Source organism: Bos mutus, chromosome 20 (genome assembly GCF_027580195.1).
Source record: "Bos mutus isolate GX-2022 chromosome 20, NWIPB_WYAK_1.1, whole genome shotgun sequence".
Classification (NCBI taxonomy): Eukaryota; Metazoa; Chordata; class Mammalia; order Artiodactyla; family Bovidae; genus Bos; species Bos mutus.
The window spans coordinates 39,912,396-39,927,360 of NC_091636.1; the positions used below are offsets into that span (position 1 = coordinate 39,912,396).

General features: G+C 42.9%; 1 protein-coding gene across 2 annotated transcripts in view; it reads left to right on the forward strand.

Moving 5' to 3' along the window:
• The window catches only part of ADAMTS12 (ADAM metallopeptidase with thrombospondin type 1 motif 12), a 393,807-nt gene that overhangs the window by 195,268 nt on the left and 183,574 nt on the right, over positions 1-14,965 (forward strand). Inside the window, exons 1-3 of one of the 2 annotated variants that reach the window (XM_070357670.1) lie at positions 7,023-7,224; positions 10,117-10,313; positions 11,313-11,396. In XM_070357670.1, the coding sequence (XP_070213771.1) occupies positions 10,254-10,313; positions 11,313-11,396 (144 nt within the window). In that variant the 5' untranslated portion in view covers positions 7,023-7,224; positions 10,117-10,253. Of the gene's footprint in view, positions 1-7,022; positions 7,225-10,116; positions 10,314-11,312; positions 11,397-14,965 lie in introns of those variants that run through there. The other variant, XM_070357669.1, reaches the window with a different exon arrangement.

Sequence of the window (14,965 nt, forward strand, 5' to 3'; positions counted from 1 at the left end):
AAACACACACACAACAGTGTATTCACTGCCTTTAGGGTATTTAGAAAGCAAATTCTTATAACACACTTGGAAACTCTATACTCTGTAATGTTTCCTTATTAAAGAAACACTTTTATAAAGTAAATGTACTAGTGAGGCTGAGTTTTACCATGAAAAATGACACAAAGATATTGGAGACTAGAAGCCCCTAGTCTCTACTTTCAGTATGGAAAACCTAAAAGCTCTGGATAAAGAGGTTTGAAAGAGAGTCCTTTTCTTTAAATACAGATAGTGGAGTAGACATGAACGTGAAGAAAGAGGAAAAGACGGAGGGAGGGAAAAAGGAAGGAAAGAAGGAAAGGAAATAAAAGAAAAGAGGGGAAAATGAGAATACAGATACCAGAGGTTAGCCAAATGCAGAATACAGTGGCTTCCTGGAGCTCTGAGCTCTGGAGTTTGAGCGTCCACAGGTCAGGTCCTGAGGATGAGTTTCTGAGCTCACAGAAGGTGGTGAAGTATGGAGAGACTCATGCATAAAGCCCCAGCTTTGAAAACGTGTCATTCTCAGTGAATGGGTGTGCTAGGAACCAAACCAACCAAACTATTAAAGAAAATACCTGCAGAGGAAAACTGTAAAGAAATGTCCCAATTTGGGCCCAGGGCTGGGTAGAGGAAGGCCATGTACTCTGCCAGGAGAATAACAGAACATTTTGAAGCCTGTACAAATCTAAGTTGTTATAGTAAAATTTTTATGCAAGACATTATATTGATGTAAAATTAAGCATTAGCAAGGGGAAAAGAATTGCAAATACATCCATATGTATGTATATTGTACACACATGCTTATGTAAATATGACCAGATATAAATATAATAAAAATGATCTCATCAGGCTGGAATTGTTCTGTTGTTGTCTCTCAAAAGTGAGGCAGATGGTTTCTCAGGGTCTCTGTAATCTCTTTCTCTGATTAGTGCACTCACAGATTTCTTTACTCATGACTTATAGCCTGACTGTTGCTTTCTTGCCAAGTTAACATTTTTTATCCAGGGACTCTGGGGGTGCAGGAAGAGCTTAGACCTATTTAAGCCCTGGAGTCAAGTTGGTGAAATATCAAGCAGTTATGTGTGATCTGAGAGATAGCTGCAGCGAAAGTAGCTGACTGTTATGTTTCTTATTAATAGACACAGTGAGCCTCTGATGCCACTGGGTAGAGAGTTAATAAATGAACAATATGCTAGGCATCACCCAGAATTTTCTTGCTGCATTTAAAAATGCATGTGAATTGAAGTTTCCAAACTACCTTGGTACTTTCAGATCTCTTAGGAAAACCATACACAGAACTCATGGAATTGTTTTCTCCAGAACAAGAATGCACCTGTAACCTTTATGAATACAGTGTTTCTAGAAGCTATTGTGTTGGGTCAGTCTTATTCCTGCTAGTGACAGAGTGGAGGTACTAAAAGAGAACCCACTAGTTATTTACATTTAATCAACTTGCTGAGCTGAGGGTTTAGATCAAATGTTACCATTTGGAGAAGAAAGCAGCTCCCTTCCTGAGTTGTAAATGAGAAGAGATGCTTACAAACATGGAGGGGGTGATTAATCATCATATCATTCAGGATATGTTTATGTGTAGCAGAAAACCCCATATAAGTTTTATTTATTTAAAATATTATTGTTATTGAGTGCAAAGAACTATGTTTTTAGATGCTGGAGATAAAGGAGCAAACAAAATAGTCCTTTTTTATTCTAGATGAAAACTAGACCTTTATTTATCATTCATATGAGTGAAATCTGGAGATAAAATGTCCGAGGCTGGTATAGTGCTCCACAATCATCAGAGACTCAGACTTCTATCATCTGTCTTCCATCTTGTTCCATCTTCTTGGATATGTGGCTTCTGCTTCCTTGTCCAGACTATCCCAATGCAGACTAGGAAGGAGGAAGAAGAGAAGTATCCATGCCTTCCCTTTAAATTCTGCAAGTTTCATGTAGCACTGCCTCGTATCCCATAGATCAGAATTTAACTGCAAGGGAGGCTGGGACATTTAGTTTTTCTTCTAGGAGGCCAGCTTCCCAGCAAAAATTCAAGGAGAAAGAACAAATATTGGGGCAACTGGTAGTCTGACACAGTCAGTATAAAGGCAAGCAGAAATTGCCTTAGACATGACATGGTATTTGACATGGTAGTTTTAAGGACCTGATACAAATAACAGAGAAGGGACAAATGGAGAAGGGAAACTATGAGGATAATCACCTTAGGTTGCCCACCACCTTAGAGTGGCCTGGATCTGTTTGGAGAGCACCAATTCATTTTTCTGTCTGTGTCAGTGCTTGGCTGTAAGTCTGTGTGAGCATTGACAAAAGCCTGTTAAATAGTTTGTACCATATTTATTGAGCATGTAATATGTTTAGAGAGCTCAGTAATCTTTAAAAAGTACAGCCAGAAAGGGAGGTAGATGTGGAGTTTCAGAGTGGCCCTTTCCTTAGAAGGTCCTGCTGAAGCTCAGCACCAGCCCTGGGTAAATGGTAAGATGGTCCCATGCTGGTCCGTCACCCATATCCCCACAGATGGAAGATAGCTCCATTCTCCAAGAGACTCATCTCCAGTCTCTTCCACTGCCTCAGTGGCTCTACTTATGTAATAGGTCTTTCCGGTCCATCAATATGTAAACCTTCATTAAAACCTCAAAGAAAGCATAAGCTACTTAAAGCAACCTGGATTTCTGTTCTCTCTGTAGCTTCTGGGCAAGACTTTTTTCCCCCTTTATTTTCATGCAGATAATTTTAGAATAACAGATTCTTATAATCTAAAGAGCCATTTAATCTAACTTCCTTCCTGAACTTGTCTTCCTGAAAGCTGTATTTCCCAAGTAATGTGCCATGGAAGTCTCAGTTTTAAGAGGAGTTCTGTAAACAGTCCCAAGATCAAGAATCCCTGGGAAACAGTGCCAAATTTCCCATCTGGAGATTCCCAATATTGTTAGCTTTTATAGGCTGGTAGAATTGCATGCTGCTGCTGCTGCTAAGTCGCTTCAGTTGTGTCTGACTCTGTGGGACCCTAAAGACGGCAGCCCACCAGGCTCCCCCATCCCTGGGATTCTCCAGGCAATAACACTGGAGTGGGTTGCCATTTCCTCCTCCAATGCATGAAAGTGAAAAGTGAAAGTGAAGTAACTCAGTCGTGTCCAACTCTTAGCGACCCCATGGACTGTAGCCCACCAGGCTCCTCCGTCCATGGGATTTTCCAGGCAAGAGTACTGGAGTGGGGTGTCATTGCCTAAAAATGTAAATGTGTGAGAATAAACTCTTTATTGATACCTGCAGAAAAGGAGAGTTCACCACTGAGGATCTAGAGCCTAACAGAAGCCTTTCATGGTGCTTTGGGTCCCTGGTGGCTCAGATGGTAAAGAATCCACCTATAGTGTAGAAGACCTGGGTTGGATTCCTGGGTTGTGAAGATCTCCTGGAGGAGGGCATAGCTACCCACTCCAGTATTCTTGTCTAGAGAATTCCAGGGACAGAGGACCCTGGCAGGCTGTAGTCCATGGGATTGTAAAGAGTCAAACACCACTGAGCAACTAACATTTTCACTTGGGTGTGTGTGAAGGTCCCTGACTTATTCACCTATCCCTTAGTCACGAAGCTGAGGAAAATGTATCACCAGAATTCTACCAATGTTGAAGTGTGCTGGAACTCATTATCCACTTGGTTGATTATTCAGTTTTTCTTAGTCTTCCTTCTGCGCCCAGTTGCCTCTTCTGCATCTGGTCTTCGTGGTGAGAAGTGCCTCAGTACATTTTTATTAGAAGATAAGGACGGGAAAGATTAGATTTCGAATTAGGGGATTAGATTTCGAATCAGGGGAATTCCTCATCATTCCAAATGTTAGTGATGAATGAAAGTGGTAATTTACAATACAATACTAATGGATTAAAATGTTTATAAATTCTCATTCTGATTGACTCTCCAGAGAGATCTCAAAGCCTCCCTTTTACTTAGACTTGATTTGGTTTCTATGTTGTTATTTAAGGGAGTTTCACATTTCCAAAGTTGTCCACGATTTCCTTCCTCTCTTTTGCTGTTCTGAGTGAAGTTAGGACTTCATCAGGCGAGACCAGTCAGCCCTTGGAGAGTATGTTTCATCTTATTTATTCAGGTGCTCATATTTATGTCCACACTCCTAAACCTGGGGGGGTTCTTGCTTTTGACATCTACTAGTTACTAACACGGAGAAGGTGATGGCACCCCACTCCAGTACTCTTGCCTGGAAAATCCCATGGACGGAGCCTGGTGGGCTGCAGTCCAGGGGATCGCTAAGAGTCGAACACGACTGAGCGACTTCACTTTCACTTTTCACTTTCATGCATTGGAGAAGGAAATGGCAACCCACTCCAGTGTTCTTGCCCGGAGAATCCCAGGGATGGGGGAGCCTGGTGGGCTGCTGTCTATGGGGTCGCCCAGAGTTGGACACGACTGAAGTGACTTAGCAGCAGCAGCAGCAGTTACTAACACTTAGATTCATGTAGCTGCACTTGTTGATCTTTAAAGACAGCTGTTTCCACTTTAGTAGTGGCCAGTTTTGAGAAATGGATAGTCTGTTACATAAGTGTAAAAATATTTTTAGTTCTCATTAAAAGAGGTAAACTTTTTTTTTTTAATGAAAATGAATTTCCTAGCTGAGACATTTCAAATCTATCCAAAGCCAGCCTGAAGGACACATAATGATGGTGGCTCAGCCATCATTGCTAAAGGACATGGCCCCAGCATTGACATTCAGGTCTGTTGGGAAAGGCCGCAGTGTCCTGCTAAAAAGGGGATCTGGTTGCAGGTGTGTGATGGCAGCCAACTGTTGACAGCTGTGCATGGGTAATGGGAAGGTGTGCTGGTTCAACTCAGCACCAGAGCTGAAAGGTTACCGAGAGATGGTGTCGTCTGGTGGCCTAAACCTGTGCCACGTGGAACCCCTCTCAGGGTCATCTCAGGGTCATCTGCCACCGGATCGTAGTCACGGTCTTTTCCATGCTCTTTGCATAATCTTTGTTTGAAGAAAGTGTTCCGTAGCTAAAATAAAAATTTAAAGTAGGAGTTCAGTTCAGTTTCCTGTGCATGAGGGTGGAGTCAGGGATGGTGAGAACATTTGTCCAAGGTTCTGGGACTTGCAAGTGGCTCAGTGCAGAAGTGGCCCAAGCCAGGCCCACAGGGAGTGGGTGGTGGTCAGCGGTGGTCTCAGGGACTTCCCTGGCTGTCCAGTGGTTAAGACTTTGCCTTCCAATGCAGGCAGGGTTGATTCAATCTCTGGTCAGGGAGCTAAAATCCCACATTCCTTGGGACCAAAACATAAAAAAAACAGAAGCAATATTGTGACAAATTCAATAAAGACTTTAAAAGTGGTCTGCATCAAAAAATCTTAAAAATAGTGGGCCTGGACAAGCTGTCTAGGTTCTGTTAGACTTAAGGCATTCTTTTTCCTTTTTCCAGGCAAGTCTTGCCTGGGAACTTCATTCCCAGCTCCACACCACAATTTAAATGGGATTCAGACTGACTTGTCTAAAATGCTCTTATGCTGCTTAACGGCTATGAGGCTTTGGACAAATTTGAATAAATATAACCTCTCTGAGTCTCATTTTTCTCACTTAAAAATGATAAGAATAAGACTTACCTCAAATATTTGTTGAGAATTAAATACAGTTGACCTTCCATAGCTGCAGGTTCAACCAACCAGAGATTAGCCAACCTTGGCTAGAAGATACTGCCCCCTCCGAAAAAAAAAAGCCTAGAAGATTCCAAAAAGAAAAATTTGAATTTATTGCTCATCTGCAACTGTTTGTGTAGCATGTATATTGTATTTATAACTATCTACATAGCATTTACTTTATATGAAGTATCACAAGTAATCTAGAGATAATTTAAAGTATACAGAAGGTTGTGCCTAGGTTATATACAAACATGATGCCCCCTTATATATAAATTACTTGAATAATCATGGATATTGGCAGCTGCCAGGGTCCTGGAACCAATTCCCTATGGATATTAAAGGATGACTGCAGTAAATATCAGATCTAAAAAAAATTCTTCACAGGCCAGGCTCTCCATCAGAGGTGGCTGTTGGTGTTTGTGTTCTTGCCAAGTTGTGTCCCAAGAATTCACTCGTGCTGGCGGCAAGAAGGTGGGAACAAGGGTGCTAGGTCTCACTTATCTGGAAGCTACAGAGTATGGCCTGGAGAAGACTAACTTGAGAGGATCTTCTTGGGGGAAATTGGTTCTCATACCTAGCAGTAGTTCCAGTTAAAGGCCAATATCCAATCAGTGGTAAACCATTCTAAGCTAAACATTCTTCTAAAACTCCTTCTCCATGGGAACTCTGAGAAAAGGCAGCTGAAAAGAATCCAGATGAGGGAAAAGTTGAGTCATGGTAGGAGACAAATCCTAGAAAAATTCCCTAAGCAGAAGTGGTAGCCTCTGGAAACTACTGGCATGCTAAACAGGCACTCTCTAGTACACAGGAAAATATAATTTCCAGAGTCTTCTGCTCTGTGTTCACTTTCCCTGCTTCCTGATGATACTCGAGCCTCCTCCAGGCAACTTCCTCAAGGCTTGGTCTGTTCCTGTCTTCAGGTAACCCTGAGTCTAAGACAGAGGTGGCAGATAATGGGCCTGCTACCTGTTGTTGTTCAGATGCCATGTCATGTCTGACTCTTCCTGACCCCATGGACTGCAGCACACCAGGCTTCCCTGTCCCTTACTGCGGGAGCTGCCCGTGAGAACGGGGTCCTTTGTCTGAAGGACACAGCTCTGGGAGCTGCCTCAGTCCTTGAGGGTTTGCTTGCAAACATAGCTCTCTGTCCCGCCACCCCAGAGATTAGGCGCTTATTTACTGCAGGCACCTGGAGTTCTGTGCAAACTTCTCATGCACAGAGAAATGTTATCTGGTGTAAGAAATAATAACAGGGAGCCATTCCCATGCTCTCAAGATTTCTTGTGACTGTTTGTAAGATGTATAGGCTAACCAAGAAAAAATGTCAACTGTCTTGTCTTTCTCACGCTTTTCTGTATAAATATGAGATGTTGAATAAAGTTGGTGTCAGACTGCGTCCCTTCGTGGTGACGTGTCTGAACCTCTCGACCCCATCTTTGTAGTCTCTTGCTTTAGTTTCTTTCTTAGCCCCGCCGTGCACGTTCTCGGGACCTGATCGACTTTGCCGGCTGGCTCCGGCACCTTACCATCTCCTGGAATTTGCCCAGGTTCATGTTCATTGAATCAGTGATGCTAATTCAATCATCAGCTAGAATTGGTGACCTGACCATCTCATCTTCTGCCACCCACTTCTCTTTCTGTCCTCAATCTTTCCCAGCCTCAGGGTCTTTCCCAATGAGTCAGCTCTTGGCATCAGGTGGTCAAAGTATTGGAGCTTCAGCTTCAGCATCAGTCCTTCCAATGAGTATTCAAGGTTGATTTCCTTTCAGATTGACTGGTTTGATCTCCTTTCTGTCCAACAGACTCTCAAGAGTCTTCTCCAGCATCACAGTTTGAAAGCATCAGTTCTTTGGTGCTCAGCTTTCTTTATGGTCCAGCTCTCACATCCATATGTGGCTACTGGAAAGGCCATAGCCTTGACTATATGCACCTTTGTTGGCAAAGAATGTCTTTGCTTTTAATACACTGTCTAGGTTTGTCTACTACCTGAGAGAGTGCTAAATGTGAGAGAGCTTTGTGAAGAGCTGCTAAAAGCATTTGGGTAAAGGAAAAAAAAACTCAGTTATTTGCATTGCCCTAGTATCTCCAGGGCCTCCATTCTGCTGGTGCACAGGGCATCCTGGACATCTCAGCGGACGTTGCCCAGGTCCTTGCTCTTCCTCTGCTTCTGGTTACAGAAAGTCAGTCCTCTGTTAAGACTGGATGTCATCCTTACTTATACTGCCCCCTTGGCTAGATGTCTCCCCTTAAACACTTCGTGCATTGGCAGGCAGATTCTTTACCACTAGCACCACCTGGAAAGCCCAAGTTTATTAAGCCCAAGAATAAAATTTGAATTTATTTAGACCTATGATGAACTGTGGTGTTAGAGAAGACTTGAGAGTCCCTTCGACTGCAAAGAGATCCAACCAGTCCATCCTAAAGGAAATCAACCCTGAATATTCATTGGAAGGACTGATGCTGAAGCTGAAACTCCAATACTTTGGCCACCTGATGTGAAGAACTGACTCATTGGTAAAGATCCTGATGCTGGGAAAGATTGAAAGCAGGAGGAGAAGGAGACAACAGCGGATGAGATGGTTGGATGGCATCACCGACTCGATGGACATGAGTTTGAGTAAGCTCCAGGAGTTGGTGATGGACAGGGAAGCCTGGTGTGCTGTAGTCCATGGGGTCGCAAAGAGTCGGACATGACTGGACGTCTGAACTGATGATCGTGTCTCATCTCTTTTGTAAATATTAGTCAGTGCAGTGTGTCCTAACTTCACATAGGAAGCAAAATGAGGAACTAGGATGGGTTACAGAGCAAATGAGTGTAATCATCTCTACAACCCAGAAAGCACTGTGGGCAGAGGGCAGGACGTGGTTTTGATTGTCCCAATTCCGAGTCAGAGGCAGGGCCTCAGGAAGGGGTGGTGTTATAGATACCTTCAAAGAATAGGACCGACTAATAAATGGAAATTACAAGGGGGACATTCTAGCGCAGTGCAGGAGAAGACTGGGAGTTGACGTGTGCCCCCAGCACCAGAAGTCTTCAAGCCGAGGCTGGGTGGCCATCACCAGGGGTGAGGAAGGGGTGGAGAGGTTTCCTGTTCTGCTTGCGTGCTCTTCCAGCCAGTGCTCCAGGGTCCTGAGGAGAGCAGGGAGCAAGTGTGTCACTGTCTTCCAGACAGAAATCTTCAAAGATTGGGGCTCTGCTTGTCCATTAGCCCAGGCTTCTTGCCTTATTTATTCTTTTGGTAAATTCATCTTTTGTCTACTCCCTAACTCCTTTTGGCTTCCCTGCTGGCTCAGCTGGTAAAGAATCCGCCTGCAATTCAGAAGACCCGGGTTTGATCCTTGGGTTGGGAAGATCCCCTGGAGAAGGGAACAGCTATCCACTCCAGTATTCTGGCCTGGGGACTGTATAGTCCATGGGGTCACAAAGAGTTGGACACGACTGAGTGACTTTCACTCATTCACTCACTCACTAAGCCATTCTGAGCCCATTGAAACCTTTCAGACTTGACCACCACTTGGCAGTAAGTTTCTCAATGTGTGAAGTAGCACTTCATTTTTGTTTTGGTTTTAAACAGACCTCTTTCGAGTTTCAGGGCAGTGCTTCTCAAACTTCTGGGAGTTTGAAGATGTTTTCAGTTTTCTTCCTGATTCTGTAACCTCTCCTGGGTTTTGCCTTCCAAACTATGATCCTCATATATTAAATCTTTTCTGAAACCTACGAGTCACCTTGAGAGTTTTATTGTCCTTTGCTAGATCTTCTCCAGCTCATTTTATACCTTCTTGGAATAGAATGTCCTGAACCGCATGCAGCTTCTCCAGCTTACATTTCTGCAGTTTTATGCATGTTTACTCTGTGGGAGCCAGTGTGGTGTATATGAAAATGCATGATTTTAGAGCAGAAAAAATTCTGGTTCTTCCACGGATACTATGGGTTGTGCAACTTTGGGGAAGTTACTTGACCAGCTGCTTTGAGCATCAGTTTCCACATTTGCAAGATGGAGATAGCAGTATGCATGTCAGATGTTCAAGAGGATAAATGACTTGGCATTTTAAAGCCCAGTACCCTGCCTTGCATTCAGTAAGCTCTGAATAATTTAGAGGAGGAGGAGGAGAAGAAGGGAAAGAAAAAGTTCTCATTCTTGTTTGTAATATCTTTTTCATAATAAGGGACATATTTGATAAAATAGGTAACATTTATTTCAGAGCTGTACTTTGAACCTCCCTGTCATATTCCAATTTCACTTATCTTTGTCATATTAATTATTTTCCATTTCAGTGAAAGAATGGTATTCTTCCATTTCAATCATGTAGATAAGAATGTTGTATTTGACCATTATTAAACACAACTTAAACTTACAGCCTTGTATCTTTATGAACGTAAGTGAGTAGTATGTGAGAGACATAGAGAATGAACCCATTATCTTCTGGTTAATGTTTAGACAGTCCTGGCACCTCCCAGAAACAAGAGCTACTGCGAGAGAAGTGGGAGAGGAGCCACTTGCGAGGCAGAAGCCTCTCTCGGCGTTCCATCAGCAAGGAGAGGTGGGTGGAGACGCTGGTGGTGGCCGACACGAAGATGATTGAGTACCACGGGAGGGAGAACGTGGAATCCTATATCCTCACCATCATGAACATGGTATGTCAGACCTCGTGGGGGCATGGGCAGCAGGTGAATAGATATCACTAGAAATGCTCCACCCCCCAAATAAGAAATAAGAGACCTTTTTGTGGTCCTTTTATGTTCTTTAATTTTTTAATTTGTTTGGCTGCACAGCTTGTGGGATCTTAGTTCCCCAGACAGGGACTGAACCTGGGCCCTTGGCAGTGAAAGGGCAGAGTTCTAACCACTGGACTGCCACAGAATTCCCTGGTCCTACATCTATAATATATAATATTTTTATATATAGTATTTGTATTTACATTTATAAATATTTTCCATACCTAGTTGAACTTTTCTGATGGCTCAGTGGGTAAAGAATACACCTGCAATGCAGGGGATCCTAGGGACGTGGATTCAATCCCTGTGTTGGGGAGATCCCCTGGAGAAGGAAGTGGCAACCCACTCCAGTATTCTTACCTGTGAAAACCTATGAAAATCCCATGGACAGAGGAGCCTGGTGTGCTACAGTTCATGGAGTTGACATGATTGAGCAACTAAACACACGCATGCCTAGTTAATTAAGGATGGAACTTCAAAGTAAATTGCTGTTCTTCTTAAAAACATGTATCCTAGGAAAACCTGTAATTTATCATGTACGTTTTCTAGTACTTATTTATCAAATGACTGAATCATTTTAGTATGATTTTTTCTCACTGATTTATATAGGAAATTATATAAGAATTTCCACAAATGAGGAAACTGAGGCAAAGAACTGGAACATTATTTCTTCAAGATAGTTGGAGCTAGAATTGGAATAAAGTTAATGACCCCTAATTTCAAGTGTCCCTTTTGCATTGTAATGTTTTCTGCCTTCCCAGTTGGTCATGTCTTACTCATCTTTGAACTCCACCAAAAATTTCAGACTATAAGATAAGGAATTATTGCAAATGCATTACAGTGCTATTTTTCTCCTCCTCCAGTATTTATCTGTTCTCTATTCACCTGAGACTAATGATTTTCCCTTTCTGACTCTAGGTCACCGGGTTGTTCCATAACCCAAGCATTGGCAATGCAATTCACATCGTCGTGGTTCGGCTCATTCTACTTGAAGAAGAAGAGGTAAGGCATAGCTTCCCCACCACTCTTCCAACCTAGATCCTCACACTCCTTGGTATGCTAAGTCACTTCAGCCATGTCCAGCTCTTTGTGACCCTATGAACTGTAGCCTACCAGGCTCCTCTGTTCATGGGATTCTCCAGGCAAGAATGCTGAAGTGGGTTGCCATTTCCTCCTTCGAGGGATCTTTCTAGCCCAGGAATCGAACCTGCGTCTCTTTCATCTCCTGCATTAGCAGGTGGGTTCTTTACCACTGGTGCCACCTGGGATGCCCTTCACACTCCTTACCTCCTATCTTCAGAAGAGCTGTTGATGGACAAGAAAGAGGGTACCAGAAAGATGTCTGGAAGCCCATCTGTGTTATTTTCTTGGGAATTCAGGGATGTCAAGTGGGAGATGGAGAACATTTCCAAGATATACATACTTGGAATCTGATAGTCTTTGTATCTAGTAACTCACAAATCAGCTTGATAGCAGTGCCTAAGAATATTCCAAAGTGGATTAAATCATGTTCTGACTGAGGGATTTCAAACAGTTCAAAGAGATGTGGAGATATTGAACCTTTTTAGTGCTTATTTCCCTCTTGCATAGTAACGCATGTCTCTGTTCTGGGCCCACTCGTCTCTCTGCACTTTTACTCGGGGATTCCATCTGGCCTCAGAGACTTAAAGAGCATGGCCATGCTGAGACTCAACTGATACCTCCAGCCTAGACCTGCTACTTGAGCTCCAGACTCATATCCAATTGCTTATTCAGCATCTCAACCTGGATGTGTTCTAATCTACTTGAACTTGGAAACTTAATAAAGTTTGAAATGGATTCTTGGTTACTCTCTGCTCAAAGCATTTCACTTCTGCCTCCTGCCTTTCTCCAGCCCTCCCCTTCCCCATCTCAGTAAGCAGTGCTACTTTGCACTGTTCAGAAGTCTGGGAATCATCCTTGATCCACCTTCCTTTCTTGTCTTGCACATTTTGCAGCAAAGCCCACAGTGCTCCTGCCTTCAAAATGCATCTCCGAATCACCCACTCTTAGTCATCTCCACAGTCATTGTGTTTTTTTGGCTTTATCATTGCTTGCCTTTATCATCTCTACCACAGTGGAATCCTTCAAGTTCTCCCTGTTGTAACTCCTCCCCGCCCACCACCACCGTAATCCAATCTTGATATAGCAGTTTAGAGTGGAAATTTTAAATACAAATTGAGGTGCTCCACTGCACCAAACATTTAATGGATTTTTGGGCTTCCCTGATAGTTCAGTTGGTAAAGAATCTGCTTGCAATGTAGGAAACCCCAGTTCGATTCCTGGGTCAGGAAGATCCCCTGGAGAAGGAAGAGGCTACCCACTCCAGTATTCTTGGGCTTCCCTTGTGGCTCAGCTGATAAAGAATCCACCTGCAATGTGGGAGACCTGGGTTTGATCCCTGGGTTGGGAAGATCCCCTGGAGAAGGGAAAGGCTACCCACTCCAGTATTCTGGCCTGAAGAATTCCATGGACTGTATAGTCCATGGGGTCACAAAGAGGTGGACACGACTGAGCAACTTTCATTTTCACAGAACAGTTTCAGCATTTCTTACTCTGTCCTGTGGAGAGTTTCATGATCTGGCCTCCCTCCACTTTCCCATTTTTCTGTGTGTCACTCTGCCTTTCTTCACCACTTTGCACAGGACTTCATATAGGTTCTAGAGCACCCAAGGCATTCTTGAGCCTCATGGCCTGTGCACTTGAGGTTCCCAATGCCTGAAACATCCCTCCCCTGGCTCTGCTCATGGCTGGCACCTTGTGAACTCCAAGGCCTCTGTTTAAATGACACTTCTTCAGAGAGGTCTCAATGACCAGCCTTCCCAAAGCTGGCCCCACTTAGCATTCTCCATCACAGAATGGAGTTTACTTCCTTTCTTAATACAGCTTCTAGAATACATTAATATTCTGTGTATTTGTTTACTTTTTTCTTGCTTATCTCAATCACCATCAGAATGTGACTTCCAATAGAGCAGTAAATATGTTTCTTTATTCTTGGCTTTATCTCCAGCATCTAACACAGTACCTGGGCATAAATGAATGAATAAATGAATTAAGTGAAATTTGATGATTGAATGAACCATCCAACCTGGTGAAATGACTTTGAAATCTATAGCTCTTAACCAGCAGCTGAGATGGATAAAGAAGGGTGTTATTCAAATCTCCATTAACAGGAGCTGTTGTTCAGTTGCTCATTTGTGTCCTGTTCTTTGGGACCCCATGGACTTCAGCATGCCAGGCTTCCCTGTCTTTCACTATCTTCCAGAGTTTGCTCAAACTCATGTTCATTGAGTTGATGATGCCATCCAACAATCTCATCCTCTGTAGCCCCCTTCTCCTCCTGCCCTCAATCTTTCCCAACATGATGGTCTTTTCCAATGAGTCAGCTCTTCACATCAGGTGCCCAAAGTATTGGAGCTTCAGCTATAACATCTGTAATTCCATTGAAGATTCAGGGGTGATTTCCTTTAGGATTGACTACTTTGACCTTGCTGTCCAAGGGACTCTTAAGAGTCTTCTCCAACACCACAATTTGAAAGCATCAATTCTTTGGTGCTCAGCCTTGTTTGTGGCCCAGCTCTCATATCTGTACATGACTACTAGTAAAATCGTAGCTTTGACTATATGGACCTTTGTTGGCAAAGTGATGTCTCTGGTTTTAAACACATATTCTAGATTTGTCATAGCTTTACTTCCAAGGACCAAACGTCTTTTAATTTCATGACCACAATCACAGTCCAGAGTGATTTTGGAGCCCAAGAAAATAAAGTCTGTCACTGTTTCCATCGTTTTCCATCTATTTACCATGAAGTGATGGGACCAGATGCCATGATGTTAGTTTTTTGAATGTTGAGTTGTAAGCCATCTTTTTCACTCTCCTCTTTCACTTTCATCAAGAGGCTCCACATTTCCTCTTTTCTTTCTGCCATTATGATTGTGACATCTACATATCTGAGATTACTGGTATTTCTCCCAGCAATCTTGATTCCAGCTTGTGCTTCATCGAGCCTGGCATTTCACATGATGTACTGCATATAAGTTAAGTAAGCAGGGTGACAATGTACAGCCTTGACATATTCCTTTCCCAGTTTGGAACCAGTCCATTGTTCCATGTCTGGTTCTTACTGTTGTTTCTTGACCTGTGTACAAGTTTCTCAGGAGGCAGGTAAGGTGGTTTGGTATTCCCATCTCTTAAGAATTTTCCACAGTTTGTTTTAATGTACACAGTCAAAGGCTTTAGCATAGTCAATGAAGCAGAAATAGATGTTTTTCTGCAATTCCTTCGTTTTTTTGTATGATCCAATGGATGTTGGCAATTTCATCTCTGGTTTCTCTGCTTTTCTAAATCCAGCTTGAACATCTGGAAGTTCTCGGTTCACATACTGTTAAAGCCTACCTGAAGGATTTTGATCATTACCTTGCTTGCATTTGAAATGAGTGCAATTATGTGGTGGTTTGAACACTCTTTGGCATTGCCCTTCTTTGGGATTAGAATGAAAACTGACATTTTCCAGTCCTATGGCCAGTGCTAAGTTTTCCAAATTTGCTGGCAT